The sequence below is a fragment of the Bradysia coprophila genome, chromosome II (genome assembly GCF_014529535.1).
Source record: "Bradysia coprophila strain Holo2 chromosome II, BU_Bcop_v1, whole genome shotgun sequence".
Classification (NCBI taxonomy): domain Eukaryota; kingdom Metazoa; phylum Arthropoda; class Insecta; order Diptera; family Sciaridae; genus Bradysia; species Bradysia coprophila.
The window spans coordinates 2903591-2924004 of NC_050735.1; the positions used below are offsets into that span (position 1 = coordinate 2903591).

General features: G+C 38.1%; 6 protein-coding genes across 9 annotated transcripts; 3 read left to right on the forward strand and 3 right to left on the reverse strand.

Moving 5' to 3' along the window:
• The first annotated feature begins 644 nt into the window (after positions 1-644).
• Positions 645-2503, forward strand: LOC119066326 (heat shock 70 kDa protein 14-A). The gene is made up of 5 exons (XM_037168727.1): positions 645-826; positions 892-1097; positions 1159-1268; positions 1355-1965; positions 2027-2503. Exons 1-5 carry the CDS (start codon positions 767-769, stop codon positions 2480-2482), a joined length of 1443 nt encoding a protein of 480 aa, XP_037024622.1. The 5' UTR covers positions 645-766; the 3' UTR covers positions 2483-2503.
• Positions 2504-3460: 957 nt separating this feature from the next.
• LOC119066372 (protein windbeutel) lies at positions 3461-4647 on the reverse strand. The gene is made up of 4 exons (XM_037168800.1): positions 4257-4647; positions 4036-4200; positions 3777-3967; positions 3461-3719 (listed from the first exon to the last, which is right to left on the reverse strand). Exons 1-4 carry the CDS (start codon positions 4471-4473, stop codon positions 3516-3518), a joined length of 777 nt encoding a protein of 258 aa, XP_037024695.1. The 5' UTR covers positions 4474-4647; the 3' UTR covers positions 3461-3515.
• A 283-nt stretch (positions 4648-4930) lies between these two features.
• Positions 4931-6778, reverse strand: LOC119066334 (lysosomal acid glucosylceramidase-like). Its single transcript, XM_037168739.1, has 2 exons — positions 5828-6778; positions 4931-5755 (listed from the first exon to the last, which is right to left on the reverse strand). Exons 1-2 carry the CDS (start codon positions 6672-6674, stop codon positions 5025-5027), a joined length of 1578 nt encoding a protein of 525 aa, XP_037024634.1. The 5' UTR covers positions 6675-6778; the 3' UTR covers positions 4931-5024.
• Positions 6779-8572: 1794 nt separating this feature from the next.
• On the forward strand, positions 8573-11102 carry LOC119066320 (ESF1 homolog). The gene is made up of 3 exons (XM_037168713.1): positions 8573-9319; positions 9379-9714; positions 9777-11102. The coding sequence occupies exons 1-3, from the start codon at positions 8648-8650 to the stop codon at positions 10911-10913; spliced, it is 2145 nt and encodes a 714-aa protein (XP_037024608.1). The 5' UTR covers positions 8573-8647; the 3' UTR covers positions 10914-11102.
• A 1549-nt stretch (positions 11103-12651) lies between these two features.
• On the forward strand, positions 12652-14032 carry LOC119066379 (tetraspanin-6-like). Its single transcript, XM_037168813.1, has 5 exons — positions 12652-12876; positions 12958-13146; positions 13206-13451; positions 13519-13788; positions 13850-14032. Exons 1-5 carry the CDS (start codon positions 12775-12777, stop codon positions 13970-13972), a joined length of 930 nt encoding a protein of 309 aa, XP_037024708.1. The 5' UTR covers positions 12652-12774; the 3' UTR covers positions 13973-14032.
• Positions 14033-14511: 479 nt separating this feature from the next.
• Positions 14512-20074, reverse strand: LOC119066340 (CD151 antigen-like). Of its 4 annotated transcripts, XM_037168760.1 has the most exons (6): positions 19881-20053; positions 19520-19708; positions 19301-19465; positions 18953-19231; positions 16457-16637; positions 16388-16411 (listed from the first exon to the last, which is right to left on the reverse strand). In XM_037168760.1, the coding sequence occupies exons 1-5, from the start codon at positions 19971-19973 to the stop codon at positions 16494-16496; spliced, it is 870 nt and encodes a 289-aa protein (XP_037024655.1). In that variant the 5' UTR covers positions 19974-20053; the 3' UTR covers positions 16388-16411; positions 16457-16493. The 4 variants fall into 4 exon arrangements, with proteins under 4 accessions (XP_037024647.1, XP_037024664.1, XP_037024671.1 ...); XM_037168752.1 differs by lacking the exons at positions 16388-16411; positions 16457-16637; positions 18953-19231; positions 19301-19465 and adding exons at positions 14512-14794; positions 15126-15419; positions 15494-15658 and having other exon boundaries at positions 19881-20074; XM_037168769.1 differs by lacking the exons at positions 16457-16637; positions 18953-19231; positions 19301-19465; positions 19520-19708; positions 19881-20053 and adding exons at positions 14512-14794; positions 15126-15419; positions 15494-15658; positions 15728-15916 and having other exon boundaries at positions 15990-16390.
• Positions 20075-20414: the final 340 nt, after the last annotated feature.

The following is a 20414-nucleotide window of genomic DNA, read 5'->3' on the forward strand; positions in this document are numbered from 1 at the left end:
TGTGAAAATATCTTTGAGGTTGATCAATGCACTTGCACTCAAGGCTGTATATTTTGTGACCTCCCCAAAGTATACCACCTTGCTTGCACTACTGTCACAACACAGCAAGAATTTGATGATATGAAACATGAACGTATAAGTTAAACTTATTAAGTTTGTTACAAGTAACTGTAATGCTTAGTTTCCTCTTACCAAAAAAAGTACTCCGTGTGAGAAACAAAATTGAATTTTTTCAATTTTTCTTTGTTTATTTGACAGATTGCTCTCTCACGGCTCTCTAACGGCTCTCTCACGGAGTACTTTTTTTGAGTGGAATGGGAACTTAAACATCAATTTTGACTGACCGAACGAACACGATTTCCTTAGTTTCCTCTTACAAAAAAAGTACTCCGTGTGAGAGACAAAATTGAATTTTTTCAATTTTTCTTTGTTTATTTGACAGTTTGCTCTCTCACGGCGCTCTAACGGCTCTCTCACGGCGTACTTTTTTTAAGTGGAATGGGCACTTAAGCATTATGTACGCGAAGATTGATTAGTTGCGCCCTGTTTTTGAACATATGTTCACTTTTCATTATGAATCTTATGAACTCTTCATGCATGTATGCGTGCATTGGAAAAACGTTTCCTTTTGACAGTCTTGACGTTTTTGACACACACGTGCGGCGGACTGACAGTCATTTAACCTCTCTCTTTTCCATCGGGCTGGTGTATAAATTAAAATTGTTTGAAATTCGTTGAATTGGCTCGAAAATAATTCCGATTGAAAATGGCTTCTCGCTTCGGTGTGCACATGGGAAATACGACTGTGTGTCTCAGTATATTGAAGGTAAGTGCAGCATCACCAAGCACCTTGACCTAATAAAAAATGAGCTATAAAAAAACGATTTGTAGGACAACAACACGGAAATCGTAGCCAGTAAGTTTGGAGACCGTTCTTCGTACGCGGTTGTAGCAGCTGCGGCTGATGAAGAAATTGTTATTGGTTTACCGGCCAAACAAGGACTGGTGCGTCAAAGTCCATTGACGATTGTAAATAATTTCCAGTTTTTAAATGATGATTTGACTGCTGCTGACATTATCGAAGCGAAAAAGCAATGGTTTGTGTAGCCGACGGATGTTAATTTGAATGTGTAACAACCATTTACCGTTTCATTACAGCGTCTGTGAAATTACCGATAATCCCATCGCTTACAATCTACATAAAGATGATATCGAAAGAACTCTGACGCCCTTCGATGTTGCTGTTACATTGCTAACAAATTTGTACGGTAAGTGTGTTGATGTCTAAATGAAAGTCGTAGGATTATGTGACGTTCGATGACTTATATCGGAATTCCTCCCTTTCATTTCTTAGAAAATGCATCTCAAGCCGCGAAATCGGAAACATCTTTGGAGGCAGTCATAGCCGTTCCAATTCATTTTTCCGCCAACAGTCGTAAAACCTTATCGAATGCGGCGAAAGAAGCCGGATTCGTGGCATTACAAATGTTGAGTGAACCGTCTGCCTGCCTACTCGCCTACGATATTGGTCTGGATCTGGCCGAAAAATCGAACGTATTGGTTGTCCGAATCGGTGGATTGTCATCGGATATCAGTCTGATGCATGTCGAAAATGGTTTCTATCAAGAGGTCGGTCACAATCGTTTAGCCACATTGGGCGGTAATGTGCTGTCGAAAGCTCTATGCGATTTCATGGCCAACGAATTCCGCAACAAATACAAATTGGATCCGCGTGAATGTCGTCGCACGATGATGAAACTGTTGCAGCATGCCGAAAATTGCAAACACATTCTATCGTCAATATCGTCCGCTCAGGTGTTCATTGAAAGTCTAATGGATGGAGTCGATTGGAGTCAAACCATCAGCCGAGCTCGATTCGAGAATGTTATTGCTGCTCAAATTTCGACCTTTTTACGATCCATCGAGGAATTGACGTCTAAATACAGCAATTACATTGTAGATAAGGTGAGACACTCTGAATTTGTGATTAATTGACCGTTGCATCTAACCGAATCTCAATTCGCAGATAATCTTTTGCGGTGGTTCGCTAAAAATCCCGAAATTGCAGTCGGCCATTTCAAATATGTTCCCGAATGCGGCCACACTTAGCTCAATACCCCCCGATGAAGTAATAGCGTTAGGCTGTGGAAAACAGGCATCGTTCATCGGTAATGGATGGGACACAGACGGTGAACACATCGACATGGACATTTTCACCCTATCATCAGACATAGTCATTCACGCCAATGATGAACAAAACGAACCGATAGTATTCGAAAAGGGAACCCCGTTGCCGAATGAGCGAAAATTTCCAGCGAAATACATTGACGGTAAAGTCACAATTTCGGTCAAACAGAATGATCACATCGATGTGATCGAAGATTGTTTGGCTGACGCTGTGGATTGCATGGTTCGGGCTAAATTGCAACAAGGTGGAGAGAATGTTATAAGTTTTGCGTTTGCTGCTGCTGAGAAAGTTTGAATAAAGGAGATGTATTGATGGAACGTGCCGTTTTTTTCTTTTATATTTTCTTGGTAAGTTTCTTCCAGTTTCTACGTAAATCTTCAGGAATAGGTTTTGGTTGCTTAACTAGCCTTTTCTGGTAAAAATCGATTTTCTCAGCTTGCAGAGATTCTCTACAATTTGCTGAAAGTACTCATTATTGAAGAAGTCTTAAAAACTTCAGAAATTTTTGGCAGATTCTTTTAAGAAATTGATTTTGCATACATAGGCACTACCAGCCTGCTGCTTAAGGCATTATAGTATTTTTCAGATTTTTGTTAATTTAAAGACCTTGGGGTGAAAGTCAAATTTTTATAATCAGTGGCGGGAGGTCAATGAACACACGAGATCGACATATTTGTCATTTCTGTGGACCATACTGGTATTTGTATCTTTGTCCTCAGCTTCTTTACCCGTTTTTCTTGAACTGAATCTGGGTGAAGAAGTGCATGTGATGTCCCAAATGAGGCTGCTGTCTCTTGACCAATTTATCAACGTCGACTCTTTTGTCATCGTCCCTTGATAGCCCGGTTGGCTATAGTACTGCTGGTATATCTGCCGACACTAAAGCATGTCCCGTTAGGACACTAACAGATATGAGGAGCATGTGCCGATGTTTACACGTAAACCCATGTTTATTTGTAAAATTCGACAACAAGGTACCAATTGTCAAAGCATCGAGTAAACCTCTAGAATCTGTGACTGACATTCAAACTACTCAGAATCGTTCACAGAGTAAATGTCCGTAATATTTGTCCACTGTGTCTTCTGCACTTCTGCACTCAAGCTTTACCTGCATAGAACTGTAATTTCAATCCGAAGAATAAGTTGTCTCAGTCGCCTTTAACATTAGCTGCGACGCCTCACCAAATTGTTTAGGTTTTTTTACGATTCAATAATCTGAAACCTGTACTCAACAGCGCCTCCATACAGCAAAGATTAAGCAAAAGAATCAAATACATTGTTAAGGAAACGAATTGCTTTTATTTCCGTAACCAAAAGGCGGTTTTACTCAAAGTTCAGTCTTTACCCATTTGTCGGCAGTTTCAAATGCTTTCAAAATATTCAAACGATCCAACATTTCTTGCTTCTTAGCCGCACTGATTTTTTTGCCCAACATTTCAACCGTACGAAGCCGTTCCTCTTCAACATAATGCAATCCCACTTCTACTACACGTTTCATTAGGATTGTGTAAATTTTACCGGTGGTTTTCAACTGAAAGGTAAATTCTGAACTTATCACTCTCGCAAATTGATCGTAAAAAAAACTTACTTTCTCGTCATCATAACCATCAATCAATTTGTTCGCCTTTTCCACTGCCAAATCATACGCTTTCGTGCTGTAATGATTCACAAATTCACTTGCAATTTCATCGAATTCTCTGATACAACCGCTCAATCCAATGTAAATCGATGAATGCCGGCGAACGAATTGTTTTAGTTCTTCCGTCTTAATTTCGGCGTCTATGTGAAACAAGGGAATGTGCTGAGTCAAATGCTATAGTTGCAGTGTCTCTCAAATTAATTTTTACCTTCGGAATAATCGAGCCACTTAGTCACATCTCCGTTTGGGAACAATTTTATGCTTGGCAATTTTTCAGGTACATTAAACCGACGACTCAGATTTTTATTGTCCATGTCACCATAGTCTTTGATTCCTACCGCAGCTACTAATAGGTCATCGACATGGTAGACATCTACAATGAAACTTAAATTCCTCCGATTTCATATACAACCACAAAAATCATGTTACCTTCTGCGAACCGACTGTATGCTTCATGTTGGTCACCGTATGGATAAGCGATGTCAAACTTAACAATCGTAACTTGGAAGCGTTTCAACAATTTTTCAAATGTTAGTTCGTCCAAATCTGTACAACCTTTGCACGTATTCGAACCATTACATTTTGATGACAATGCAACGACCAGAATGGTCAGCAAATAGACAGTCTTTTCACCGCTGAAGATCATTTTCACAAGAACTTTTGTTCATACTAAAGAACTCAGTGTACTGAGTGGATATGTGGTAGAATGAAGAATAGAATGATTCCGGTAATATGATTAGGTTAGGTGCGTTAATTAATGTATCATGGAATAGACTCTTTGTATGCTTATTATACGACTTATGATGAGGTATACAAAATACTGATGTACCTATACATCGCGTGTATATGTATATACATGTACAGCGACGAGACCATGTTCACATTTATGAATGAAGAATTTTCTTTGTATGGTCAACCGAGTATAGTTCAACAATTCACACTGTCCATTGAAGCGTTGAGCTTCAGTGAAAAGATTTCCTTCCACTCTTTTGAAAATGCTTAGATCAAAAGAAGTAACCCTTTGTTGTGACGTAGCAGGGGAGTGCATCGACGATATGCTTTCCATGCCCTTTGTGCAAAAAGAAAAAGGGAAGGAAACCGTCAACAATTCTTTATTTTTGACTCCACTTCAGAACAGAATATATAAATTCGGCAGACACTCAAGTATAAAGAAGCACGACACTCTTTGCCATCCATTCAATAAATCAACGAATTTACAGACTTCGGTTTCACCGACAGTCGGATCACTTCCTTACTACCATCTCTCACAGACAAAGTAACGGTCTTTGTAGCACTAAAGTTGTACAAAACTATTGCAGTCGAGCCGTCAGGACACGAGTACGCAACGGAATGTATAGATGCGGCATCCAGACCAGAAATTCTCGCTGTAATTCTGCGAGAACCAACTGGAATGAATTTAAAATGAGCGAATGCATAGAACATCGGTTGCTTGTAGATAGCGGTGTAGTCCTCATTGACAATGATGGGCGAGTCGATGAAATTATTTGCATAGTTCGGTCCACCCATGTTGTTCAAAATAAAATTCCAGTAAACATAGGCGCTTACGCCGTGATTTAAATTATCAATCAGTTCAACTGTGAGATTTTCTGCTCGTTCCCATGAGCCGAGGAGCACTCCTTTGAGCGGTGCAGGTACATTGCCGATACCAAAACTTTTTTCCGTCATATAAATTGGTTTGTCTGGATACGCTTGTTTTGTTGCGTCTAGTAATGCTGATGATGACTTCCAATCAGTATGACCGTGTACAGCGATAGCGTCGGTGTAGTTCAGTACGTGTGGTGCGCTTGCTACCATTTCTTCCATATATTTTACAATTTCTGCGCGATTCTCGTCGAAGACAAAGATTTTAACCTTTTCAAATGCAGAGCGTCTTATTGTCGGACCCAAATAGTCTGCTATCCACCTGGCTGTCGTGATTTACGTGCGGAAAGAAAATTATTAAGTAAAAATTCGTGCACCTTTCTCACGATTGGTCTTACCGTGATCAGCCGCTTTCCATCCCATAAATTCGAATTCGCTCACAATCGATGCAACAACAGGCTCATCACCACTTGTTACTGCCCAGATTCGGATACCATCCTTTTGCATGTAATACAAATATTTGACATAATAATCGGCCCATGCTTGACTGTATTCTGGTCTCAATTGACTGTTCGCACCTCCAACGAAATTGTTGTTCATTTTCATCCATGGTGGGGCTGAGTACGGAACCGATAATATTTTCAAGTCGCGACGCCCTGATACTTCTAGAATTTCTTTGACTTGAAGGTTACGTTGCACGTCTCTTGGATCCAATTGCGTAAAAGTTGGCAGCGATACATCATGTTCGGGCGTTTCACTGTAGGTCCACGGCTCAAGATCGAAACTCGTTCCACCCATAGTCAGACGTAGCATTGATAAACCTATGCCAGAGTAGCTCGAAAAGTAACTCCTATAAACACAGCTGCGGATATTTCTCGGTAATCGATCTAGCACATATGAAACTGCACCGGATAAACCTCCTCCCCAGCCGACAAATTCGCATCCATCATTTTTTTGTTGTCGATCAATTTCTATGGACGTGTCGCTGGTGCTGTCTTGATGACTTGGTTTAATTCTACCGTATTTATAGCTGAATCGATCGCCGGATAGTGAGGATGTCACCAAAGTATAATCATTGCGTGACCTTTTAATTGGAACTTCTAAAGTATCGCAGTAGTTAGCCTGGTTAACGCAAACTTGTCCGTGCTGTACTTGTAAAGGCTTACACGGTAAGCGTTGCTGGAATTCGAAATCCAGAGCAGCTACCGATACGGAAAATATCAAAAGTAAAATATGTCGATACATTGTCGACTGAAATGTAAATGAGATCTGAGCAAGGCGTTTATTTTTAAAAAGGTTAATTGTACACACGTTTTCCTTTCAAGAACCAGAAAAGTACACGATATGTACTATAAAAATCGCATGTTCTTAATTGTACCATGTCAATTTAAAAAAGACTCGCACGACACAAAGTCGAAGCTAACAAAAAGAATGGATTTTCAGCTCTTTCTATTCTAAATATGATGCCTTTGGATCACGACAGAGTAAAGTTAACCAGGCAGGAGCGCTGATTTGACTAGGGACCAGAATAATCTAGTAGCCCTATATTTTTTGCGAACAAAATTTTTCAATTTATGTCAGTGTTTATTTGAGTTCATTTTCATCCGGTGTATTAGGTCCCTTATTTGACGTTTCGAAAATGAACCGCTTCTGCCTGGTTTATTTTACTCTGCCGTGCTTTGGATCCATCCCTATGTTATCAGCGTATTTGAATGTTTAAATGTTTTTAAATGTTTATTACGAGAGGAAACGTGGGAATAATAAGCAAATTGTTTACAGTATTGCATATGCCTCTTTTGTTATTATTCGCTACATTATTAGCTGGCTTGGAAGAAGGAAAATTGTATTTTAATCAAAATCGGAAGGAAAAGTGAACTTTACTGCACGGCGCGACAGCTAGACGTTCCCTTTTTGAGTAATTACTTATCAATGGGGCAAATGATGGAAATACCTTCTTGTGTGTTTAGCAACCATGGTTTCGTCTCGGGACAGTAAATTTCCGACAAGACACGAAGTACCTTTTCCATCATTTGTCCCATTGGTAAGCAATGTACTATATTTTCAATCCACACATGAAATAGCGTATTCGCACCAGACCAGTCCAAATGTTTATTTTGACCAGTTGGACTACATGTATCACGCATTCTGCCCAGTTAACCCCTTCCAACTATTCAAACTGAAAATTATGTGCATGATCATGGATCATGATCTAACTACTGACTATACAGTGTTCGAAGAGCGTAAAAGAGAGAAAAATTAACTGGTTCCGTTGGGTGATACGTCAAAATTTGTATGTAAAAGTCCTGTTAACTAGGAAAAAACCAGTTAATTTAACTGAGCTCGATGGGTGAACACTCTTTTTGACATTCTCTTTGAACACTATATAGAGTGTTATGATGAAAGAGAAAGAGAATAAACTGGTCTTCGGTCCTCTCCCTTTCAATGTACCACGTTGAAAGAGAAGTAAATACTTAGACAAGTACCCCAAGGCAAGTTATAATAACTAGTCTTCGGTTTTCTCGCCCTGATCATACACAGTAGAGGATCTACGATAGGGGAGCAACAGCTTTCTTTCACTGGTAAATGTACACCGACTTTTTAGGTTGAGTTTATCTACCTTATAGCTCTAAATTGTGTAAACAAAATGGTATTCTATTATCGTACAGTCCTTACCAGCTAAGCAAACAGTTTTATGGATATATTGTTCACGCGTCTTATTGCCATATTTTAATCATAGCTCGTGACCGTTAATAAGTAGCTCGTGTGAAACATATAAAAATATTATTTTCGGTCATACATGTCGCCAGTGTGTGTGGTAGAGGTTGGTGTAGGTGTGCTCAAACTAATTAATTAGTGGAAACTTTAGTTACTGAATTGTGCTCATTTATACTAACAACATCAGTCCAAAGTCACTCAAATAAAGATAATCCAAAACCTGAATTAACTTTTAACTAAAGTCGATTACGATAAAGATGCAGAATGCACGGTTCATTATACGTATATTGCCCGTTAATCGCAGTACAGGAAACATTAGCCTAATCTCTGTGTCTCAAAACTTCAGTGGGATCTTCATCTAATGCAAAATATAAGTGAACATGTGCCGTGGTGAATTCAGTGATGAGCGGGGTGAGTTCGTAAAACGTCATCTGTCAACAAGAAACGTGTGTGCCTATCGTGTGAGAGTTTGTTTTTATTCCGAAACATTTTAATCGTACAAAATGAAGAATAAAAATAAGTTGGACGGGTCAGCCGACGATGGAAACAGTCAAAGTGATGGAATTTGGCAGGATCAACGATTCGCCCATTTAGTGAGTGATCCGCGATTCAAGCACATTCATAAATCAACGAAAAAGGTTAAAATCGACAAGCGCTTCGAGTCTATGTTCAAGGATGACAAATTTAAATTGAAATATACGGTCGACAAGTACGGTCGACGCCAGTCCAAATCAAAAACGGGATCGGAAGACTTGAAGAAATACTATGACCTCAGTTCTGACGAGGAGGATGTTGAGGCAGAGCAAAAGCGCGAAGAAGAAGAAATTGCTAAAGATGAGGACCACAAGAGTTTGAGTAAAAATGATGAACTTCAGTGCGATGTAACGCTGCCTGTGGCGTTGAAGGACAAATTAAAGGATTTGAGTGTTGATTACGCTCGTGGACAGGCCGATCTATGGTCAGACGATTCCAGTGATGATGAATCGAGTGATGAAGATGAAGAACTATTTATCGAACATGTCTGGGGTGAAATGGATGCAGAAGCTCCAACGACGGAAGATTCCACCCGCAGATTGGCTGCTTGTAATATGGATTGGGATCGAATTCGTGCCTCTGACATTATGGTGCTGTGTAATTCATTTCTTCCCACTGGTGGGGCAATTCTTAGCGTCACGGTAAGTGGTATACTTAGTCCGACATGTGAACAAAACTCCAATTCGACATTTACTTACAGATTTACCCATCCGAATTCGGTAAAGAGCGAATTGCTGAAGAGGAAATTAAGGGTCCGCAAGAGTTGACCGAAAAGAAACTGGATGTCGATTCGGATGACGAGGATGCAAGTGATGGTGAGGCGAAAGAAGATGAGAACGAGGAGGGAAGTAGTTACAATATGGAAAAACTGCGCCAATACCAGCTGAATCGGCTTAAGTATTACTATGCGGTGATCGAATGTAATTCAGTTGCAGCAGCTGACAAATTGTACAAAGAATGCGACGGGCTGGAATATGAAAGCACCGCCACAAAGCTAGATCTTAGATTTATTCCGGACGAAATGACCTTTGATGATGTATGTAAACAAGTCGCGATGATACTTTTGAAGTCGTTACCAACCAAATATTTGTATTACAGGAACCGAAGGATGTGTGTACTGAACTTCCAGACATGAGCAAATACACGCCAAGATTATTTACGACAACTGCATTGCAACAAGCCAAGGTCGTTCTTACCTGGGATGAGAATAACGTTGAAAGGAAGGAATTGAACGAGAAATTAGTGTCTGGAAAGTTGGACGGTGTGGGCGATCAAGAATTACGTAAATATGTGGCCTACAGCAGTGAAGATGAGTCCGAGGAGGAAGAGAAAGTTGTAAAAAAGAAACGAAAAATGGATGACAGTACCGTTGGAGATTCGAAAACAGACTCGATATCGAAGTACAAAGCCCTTCTCAATGACATTAATGCCAAGGAAAAGCAGAAAAAGGACAGTCGCATTGAAATGGAATTCTCTTGGGGCATTGGCGTTAAGAATAAACCGGAAAAGAGTGACGTCGATACAGCAGATAACAAGGCGGACATCAATCATTTCGACAAGATATTGGAATTGAAAAAGGAAAAGAAGAAGGCGCGCAAAGAGGAGAAAAAGAAGTTGCGTAAAAAACATCGAAATGGAGGCGAATCGGATGACGTTCCGGAAAGTTCGGACGATGATTTACCGGATGGAATTGACTTGAACGATCCTTATTTCGCGGAAGAGTTTGCTGATGGAGATTTTGCGGAACCGGCTCAACGAAAGAGCACAACCAAAGGAAAAGGAAAGAAAAATACGACTGCGGATAGTAACAATGATGATGAGGAGCAGAAAGCGGCTGAGCTGGCTCTTCTCTTGGACGAAGGAGTGGAGAAAAAAGGCCACTTTAGTCTGAAGAAAATTCAAGACACCGAAAACGAATCAAAAACGAAGAAACGAAAGAAAAATCGCAAGAAACGAGATGCCGACGCTGACAAGGCACTGCTCGACGATGACTTCAAAATCAATACGAAAGATGATCGGTTTTCGGCTGTTTATTCATCACATTTGTACAACATTGATCCAACTGATTCGAATTTCAAGAAGACGAAGGGAATGCTGGAATTGATCGATGAGAAGCTGCATCGAACGGCTAGTGGCGATTCTAGTGGCTCGTCGAATACTGTGAAACCAAAAAAAGATGTGGCCGTGTCGATGCTAGTCAAGAGCATCAAAAGAAAAACTGCAGGAAAAGTTTGACAAAGAAACGAGTAAGTTACTGTTGTACGGGATCGATGGGAACAGAAAAATAAAATTTTTATCAAAAAATCAATTTTTTGCTTTGAAAAATGAAAGGATTATGACTCAATAACGACCACAAATCTAGTACGAGTTACGAGTGTCTAAAGCCTCGTCTATCGTTGCAAACTCATTCGTTTCAACAAAATTGTTCAGAACGTATTCAAATAAGGCGGGTCCTAAGACTCATCGAGATATAACATTTGCTATTTGATACACATTTCGAGAGTTTATGCATTTTATTGAACTAAATGGAGAAATTCATTAGTCGTAAACGCATTTTCATCTTTTTTAAACTCCTAAACTTTTACACCTTATCTTGGTAACTACGGGGCCATCAACACAGTGCTAACGCGAAAAATGACGAATTTTGGACAATCTTGAAAAAAAAGCTTTGCATTCGATATACCTTCATCGTCTTCATTTAAAACTTTAGACCCTAGCTGCCAATCCATGGATCGTGGATTTTCAAAATTATTCGACCTTTTATGTGAAGGCTAACAGACCTAATCCACTAACATTCAAGTTCTGAAGAAGGAACAACGTAGAACGTAGAACAATACACTAAAAAATGGAACTTGCCCGAAATGGACAGCCACCAATTATTTTAAGGTGGCCGAATTCGAGGCTAAATGTCGACAAATGGTTAATTTTTGACGAACGGTTTTTCAGCTTGAAATATATTGCAAGAGATTGGCTTACCAGAGTGATGAAAGTTATTGCAATTATCAAAAAACTGTTTTTTTTTTTAAATTTTGGTGAGATGAGCTTATATCAAAATGTTAGAGTAATTAGTTCAAATTTGTTTTTTTTTCTGATCGCCCGTTTTTCGATTTCGATTTTGTCTACATTTTGGGTAAATACAAATTTTTCAAGGAACGTCGAGAGTGTTCATCATTAAAAGTGTGTGCGTTCTATGGTTCTACGAAATCTACAACTCACCTTATCGATCGCAGCCATGATTTAAAAAATACGTCTACGGTCCACTCACACTCCAGAAAGATCGAAAAAGCTGCAAAAAGTTAAAGGAAAAACTTTCAGAAGTCGTAAAGACACGGTAAAGTGTATCAACCAACAATTCAACAGTCTCGCAGATAAGCCACTTCTCTGAATCAGTAAAGTTAAACGAATTGCACGTAACATAACGTATAACTTACATCTCCAAAATTTTAATCAAATTATCCCATCAAATCGACGGTCTTCAAATCAGTCTCATAGAACTAACAGTGTAGTCCATTAGGCACAGATAAGTATTGTCCATCAGGTTCAGATACAAGCATCTTCGAATCAAATAACTCATTTCACAATTTTTTTTAAAGTAGCTAACCTGTTTACAAAATTGGGACTCCTAATATCGACCTCAAGGGTTTCTAGAGAGCTGATTTCTCCCCATTGATTGCTACAATTGAGCAACTAGTGTACAAATATCAGTATATCTCCAGGCCCGAACTGGCCAAAGTGAACGAATAGGCAAAGCCCGATGGGGCTTGCAGTCAACACACTCCAATAACAGGCACAAGAACAGAATTTTTTAGAACTCTTATTTTGAACGCAAGTTTGGCTGTTGCTTCAGAGTTGTTCGGCCGACCAGGTAACCTAGTGCGGTCCTGCATATCTCCGATTACATGATTATATATGATTCATGTCGAATTGAAATTTTTCAGATAAGTATTTGATTGCTAAAAACATTTGAATTTGATAATCATTTGCCGATGAAGTGCGCTAAAGAAATACGAAGCAAGTCAATTTTGCATTGATCGCCAACGAAACGAGTAATTGCGCTGCATTTTTTGTGCGAAGTTTTGTTCTTTGTTTCGAGATAATGGAACCGAATAGAAGGAGTGCAGGTCGGATAAAAACAAAATTCGACTTGGGCCTTGCATTCTGGAAATATCTGATGTTACTTTTGAATGTTGGCTTCGTTGTAAGTTGTGCTTGTAAATATATTAAACTGGAAATAGGTTTGATATACTTCGACGGTTTATGACCTAAAAGTCACTTGCAGATATCAAGCGTCTTATTGATATCGGCTGGAGTTTCAACGTATCTCACATTTAAAACAATGTACAATGAAATGGGTGATGCTTTCCGAATGTTATCAATTTTTTGGATGGTTGTTGGAGTTACCACAACAGCCATCGGGACATTTGGTATTTTCGTTGCTTTTAAAGAGAATGTAACCCTAGCAAATTTGGTAAAACAATTTAAATGATCATCCAGACTTTCATATTTTATTGAATTTATATTGGCTAGTATGGCATTGCAATGACGTTTGTATTTTTGGGTCCAATCTCTGCCGGTATTGCTGACTTCACTCTGATATCCAGATCACGATATATCGCATCAGACCTACTGGATTCAATGATTAAAGGTTATAGTTACAGCAATGAATATAGGTACAACATAGACTACGTCTATAACTATATCTACAACTTTGCTGGCTATAGCTACTACTATGAATACGACTACCGTTCTGCAATGGACTGGATACAAACGAAGGTTCGTTGTGCTTTGCTTGAAATAGTATGAAATGGAGAACTATATAGACTTATTTTACCACACAAAGTTTGAATGCTGTGGCAATAATGGACCAAGCGATTGGGCAAATTTATTGCTTTATTGGTTACCCCATCACCTACAAACTGTCGATGGGCCCATTAACTCAGCCCTTGGCGAGTACCCAATGCCTGCGTCGTGTTGTGTGCAAAACAGCAATTACGTGAAATTAACTTGCGAAAAATATCACAGCACCGGCTGTTTCGAGCCTATTCATCAAATTTTTTCTGAGACTGTCATGTCGATTGGTACTTTTGGACTATTCTTTTCCATGTTGCAGGTAGGTAGAATCGACTTTTAGAGTACAACAGAATTATGACGAAAGATTTGATTGTATCCAGATGTTGGCCATCATCTTAGGATTCGTGTATGCTCAGATTCTACGTGACAAATCCAGAGTCCAGAATTATGTGAACGTCTCGAATAGTGTTCAAGAAGAAGAAAGAAATGTGAGCTGTTGTTGATGTAAATTAAAAGTTGGAAGCTCCAGTTTTTTTCATGCTTCGGACGGACAATGATGGCAATTTTTGATATTTTTTTTCTCGAGTTGTCGGCCCTTTCCATGAAAACTCACATGTGTACCTGCTTTGGACGATTAATTATATAGGCACTTTCGCTCAGTTCGGCCTACAACTCACGAAATTGCCTAAAATCAATCGTGCAAATCAGGTACACAAATGACTATTACATGACTATAGATAAAAAAAAAGAAAAGTATGGGTTTCGTGTGAATTTTGATGATCTGAGACGTAGTCGAGGTCAATCAACACCGATTTATGGAATGGATCTTACATTAAACTAGAGTTTTTGAAACATGAAAAATGGTGAAATTTTGACTTTCAGCTGCTATAGCTCTGCGACTAGGTGACCCATGGCAGTCAATCTTACAATTTACAATTGCATAGCCACAGGTGATCCCAAATTATTTAAAAAAAAATATATTTTTAATTATGTTGTGGCCTGAACAACTTTCATGCTAAGTAATTAAAAGCCTCAGTCCTTGTTTTATGGTAAAATTGTATTTTGTTTTGTTTAAAGAAAAACTTGTACAGCTTCCTTCCGACAGTCAATTAACTATTAACTCTCTTTACCACGAACATCGAACACCGTCCATCATGGTATTGAATGAATGACAATACTCTTTATGATTGCATCGGATCATAGTCTGTCTCTTGGTGGTCGGAAGCTGAATTTCCGTGATAAGTGTTCCAAATTTGCACCTGTAGTTGAGTTTTCTTGCCTCGTATAAGCCGTGCATAATGGAATCCCAAGACAATACCCAAAAACTGCGGAATAAACAATTAGAAATATTTCCCTGACAATTTATGTTAATGGCAACAACTTTAAAAATATGCGACGGCGACGTAAGTTCTCGTTAAAATGACCTTTTGAAGGAAAAATGATAATGTAACAAAATTCAACTCGTCCAACTCAAATAAAAAATCAACATTGACTTTGACTCATCTTAAATCTTCACTTGCATTAAACGCTGCTTATAAAGCGGTCGTATTCTATCTACTTGAACATTTTGGTGAGAAATACGAACTCATAGCCTTCAATCTACCGGGCTGATGCTCAATTTCATAGATTTTATCCAACCAAGGTGAACACACATACCTGTAAAATCGAGAAAATAAGCCCGAATGTACCAGCCAGCATCACACTCGCAGAAACAATTCGATGAATAGGGTCAAAGCATCCAGTCTTATGATAACGGTCGCATCTTAGGTTCACATAATTGCTATTTTGTTCACAACATGAAACTGGCAATCGATCGATTTGATTTATCTGCGCGTCAGTGGTAGAGTTTAGGTGGTCGAAGTAGTCATATTTGTCGTAACGAGGAGAAGGTGTTGTATACCTATCAAACTTTTGCCAATCCGATGGATCGTTGATGCCACAGCACTGATACTATTTTGATCGATTTTTTTGTTATTGCGTTTTTCCAGGGGCTTGATATATGATATTCAATGAGCAACACTAACGTTTAGTTGAATCCAATCAACTTCTGGTTGATAGCCGCGTGAATAGTCTATCATCATTCGTTTGAGTTGATTGGTTACAATGTATTGGGTTTGATTTAGAAAGCTGAAACTATAGGCCGATACTGCTATTTGCCAGACAAATACCACCATAATTAAGATGCCATACTATAAATGTAGCCATATTAGTATTTGAAGACTGCAATGGGGAAATTCTTATCTAACCGATCGACTTACTATATTGGCAGAAGCTGTGCTTTCCTTCAACGCAGCAAATATGCCAAAGAAAGCTACGATCAAAAAAATGGTCCCGATGACTAACCACAGTGTTGACACTGTATCGACTCCATAAGCCATCATATCGTAGGTGGACGTAAAAGCGACTGTTAGTGATATTCCACTGGATATGGCCATAACACTAGCGATCTTCACATACATTGTAAATTAGAATGGGTAATTTCCGTTGAACATAACGCTTGAGCCTAATTTTCATACTTACAACAAAGACAGCATTCAACAGAAACAGTGTGTATTTCGTGCATGTTATTCCGAAATTTGATTTATTTTTGTAAAGTTTTCGATCCACTTCCATTTTCTCCGGCATTTCTTTAACAATAGTTAGTTAAGTGCGTATATCGATTCGATTCGACAATAATCCATTTGATGAAAGAAAATATTGCAATTTTTCTATCTACTTTCGCGCATTATCGCTCACGATGTATATTTATCTGATAAAGAGCTATTAAAAACCATTAGTCAAGTTATCTTCGATAAAGAGTAGTAGGTAAGACATCCGGGGAATTCTTTCGATTTGAAAGTACAATAGCAAAAGGTTTCGCAAAATGATGTCCTAGCTGAAGTCCTGGACAAGATAATAAAAACCAGCAGTACGTTTTCAGTCCAAATTATATTTTGTTTCACAGAGCAATTTCGTGCGTCAGTTAATTAATTAATTTTTTATTTACTTTATCACGAATCATGAATGAACGACAATACTCTGTCTCTACCATTGTATCGGAGAATAGTCTGTCTCTTGACGGGCGGAAGTTGAATTTTCTTGATTAGTGTTCCAAATTTGCATGTCTCGTTGAGTCTTCTTGCCTCGCACAAGCCGTGCAAAATAGAATCCCAGGATAATACCCAAGAGCTACAAAATCAAAGATTTACTAGAACATTTCACTTAGAGACGTAATGAATTTGTCAGCAAGATTATACCACTAGCTTTTGTAACGATTGACTGATGCGATAAAATACCTTACCATGCACCGTAGTTCATACTCGACATGCATCAATACTCCTGGAAGCGCTCTTATATGTGCATGTCGCGTAAAAACTACGTATCGTAATGTACTATTACGTACAAATCAATGAAGTAATGACTCACTTTCGGGGTAGTAAGTAGGCATGGGCGATAATGATAATGATTTTCTATAATTATCGATTATCGATAATCGATAATTATCGACTTTTTTTATCGAAAATTATCAAAAAAAATATCGATAATCGATAATTATTGATACTTTGATAATTATCAAGATATCGATAGTTCGATATATTGATATTTCGGTCCGAAATTCCGATATATCGGTATATTATCATGAATTTTCAGATAAATATCAAAATATCGATTTTTTGATGATAATTATCGAATTTCGATATTTTGATAATTATCGATAATTATCAAATTATCGATAACGATATGATTAATCGATTATCAATAATTTCTTTCGATTGATATTATCGATAATTTTGAACGTCTTGAACGTAGTAAGTAACTTAAGTGAGTCTTGATGGTATCAATAGATAGCTTGTTTTTGTCAATGAAAGTCTAGAACAGGTATGGTCGATCGGCGAATTCGTCATAAACGCACTCACATTTTATGTCAAAATAATGTGAAAATGAGTGCGTTTAAGTACGAAAATCAAATTTTTATGTCCTCCGGACGGATAATAAACCACACGGAAAATCCGTGAATTTCGATAAAGGCTGTGTAACTTATAATATAGCTGTAGTTTTTATAATATAGCTGCAAGACTTATAAAAATATAGCTACTAAACGTATATTCTGTTAATGTTGGTTATTTACGTGCAATATGAGTTACACAACTATATTATGAATTACAGAGCTACATTATGCACCGTGGACACATTTTATAGCTAGGATCTGCATATTGTGGCTGTGTACTCTATATCATAGCTGTGTAACGCATATTTGACGTATGAAAAATATAGCTGTGTGCTGCATATGTGTGGGACCATTCATTCAAGTCATGATTCGTGCTGGTCGGACTCAATGTTAATATACAAACAAAAACTGTTCTAAAATATCTTGGCTGATTGTAATGAAGCTTGATGATCAGGTTATAGTAGTTATAGTATAACCTTTTCAATATTGTCAGATTCCGTAGAAACACAGACGAATGAGAATATCCGAAATTTCACTGCATTAGAAACGAATTAATTAATTAGCCAAATCGTAAAAATGAAACTCGTCATTTCACAGAAAATTGAATTCGTGATTCTTCGCGCGGTATCAATTCACTTTCTTTCAGAACCTAGAACAATCCTTGCAGTGACAACTCACAAAAGTAAAATATAAAAACTACAGACTTGAATCAGGCTGTGTGCCACATAATATAGCTGCAGGATTTATATTGCCGTAGCAACACTTCGAAATAAGAACATGTTAAAGCACAAGCAAAATTAGCACATCAGCAGCATATGTGATGGTCGGATTCTCAGGTTAAGCATCAATCGGCGCTGTTAGTACTTAGATGGGTGACCGCAAAATTCATGAAAGTTTGTGAAAATTTTTTATTTCTCGTGATAGATTTGAAATGTGGCTCACAGCTATAATATAAATTACACAGCTATTTTAACTGTAGTCTTCGCAATATACATTACACAGCTAAATGCCAAAAAATGGGGGTGCTAAGTCCACTTATAGCTCTCACACGCATATCAGGATTTTCCGTGCATACCTATTTTACACTTTCATTGGTTTTTGTTGTATGAGTTAAAACATAGTTAGCATAGTGTCTAACAATCTTTTGCTGTAGCACTTATCACTAAGTCCGAATTCACAGGCATCCGTTTTGCCTCCATGTCCATGACAGTTGGCATTCATCCAATAGAGCATATTGATTTAAATGAAAACTGTTACGTACACAGAGGTAAATCGGAATGAAAGCGGATGACTGTGAGGCCACCTTAAAGCCTCCAATTTTGACACTTGTTAATTCAGTGTTTATGCTAGCAAGCAGCAGAGCTGTGTCACATGCTATTATAAGTATGAAGTATTTCATTCCTTAATTCGTTCGCTAGGAATATTTTTCGACGAACGAGAATATTTTTAAAACTCGAGTCGCAATTCTTTGCAAGATTGTTTTCAGAAAGTGAAGAAATGTATGTCGGTGTGTAGGTTAAAAGTCGATGTGTCCGATCAAATGGAATATACGTACCTGCAAAATCGAAACTATCAGACTCGAAGTACCAAACATCATAATACTAGCAGAAACGATTTGATAAATAGCATCGAAGCATCCGGAGCTATGATAGTGCTCGCACTTTAGGTTCACATAATTGCTAAATGGTTTACAGCATGATACTGGCATCCTAATACCGGTTTCATTTAATTGCGAGTCAATGAATGAGTGGTAGTTGTTCCATGCGTTCGCGTAATAAAGGCCTCCTTCAAAATCAAGCCAATCCTGTGGATCTCTAATGCCACAGCACTGGAACTGATATTTATTTGATTTATTTATTTGTTATGGTTGTTGTAAAATTGAATTTCATAAAGAAACACTAACATTTGATTGAATCCAATCCACTTCGACTTGAGAATCGTATGAGTAATGCGTCATCATCGATCTGAGTTGATAGCTTACCATGTCTTGAATTTGATTTATAAGCGTGAAACTATAGATCGAGACGGCTATTTGCAAAATAAATACCACCATCATTAAGACAGCATACTAAAAACCATAATCATTTGAAGAATTCAATGAGGAAATTGTTATCTAACTTACTATGTTGGAAAGAGCTGTGCTTTCCTTAAAAGCAGTAAAGATGCCAACCAAAGCTACGATCAAGAAAATGATCCCGACGACTAGCCACAATGTTGTCAACGCATTGAATCCGTAAGCCATCATATAGTAGTACGATGTGAAAGCGACTATGGTTGATATTCCACTGGATATGGCCAGAACACTAGCGATCTTCATAAATGAGATAATATTTGAGTTCACTAGCCTCTAGGGATAGGGTAACTCGGGCTAACTATTTTGGTATATACAAGGAATGTTTTGAAACAGATTATCTCATTATCTTACAGACAGTCTCGTAAATTGCTCAACCACCACTTCACAAGTAATGCATTTAACTACTTACAACAAATACAACATTCAACAGAAATAGAATGTATTTCGTGCATGTTAGTCCGAAATTTAATTTTTCTTTATTACGTTCTCGATTCACGTCCATTTTGGATGGAAGTTTTCTTTTACGACAATTAGTGAAGTGCGTATAGTTTGACTGATTCAACAATAATACGAAAGAAAATATTGCAATTTGTCTATCTAGTTTCGCGCATATTATCGCTATGTTTATCTGATAAAGGTTATTGAAAACCATGAGTAGGGTTATCTTCGATAAAGAGGTATAAGTATTAGACATCCAGCAAATTCTTTCGATCTTTCAGTACTATATCCCACCTTAAGGGTGGGTCAGGTCCTTTCACTGATGAACTTACCGAAAGACGTTGAAACATATCCTTTTATTTTTCTTCGTTCGTCATTGACATTACTTTGAGACCTCCATGCAAAAGTTTCTGCAAACGTTTGTAACATTGTAACATCTACAGATTGTCTACATGGTGGTCACAAGAAACACTTTCTGAGTGAACGAGGCGAATGATCAAAACTA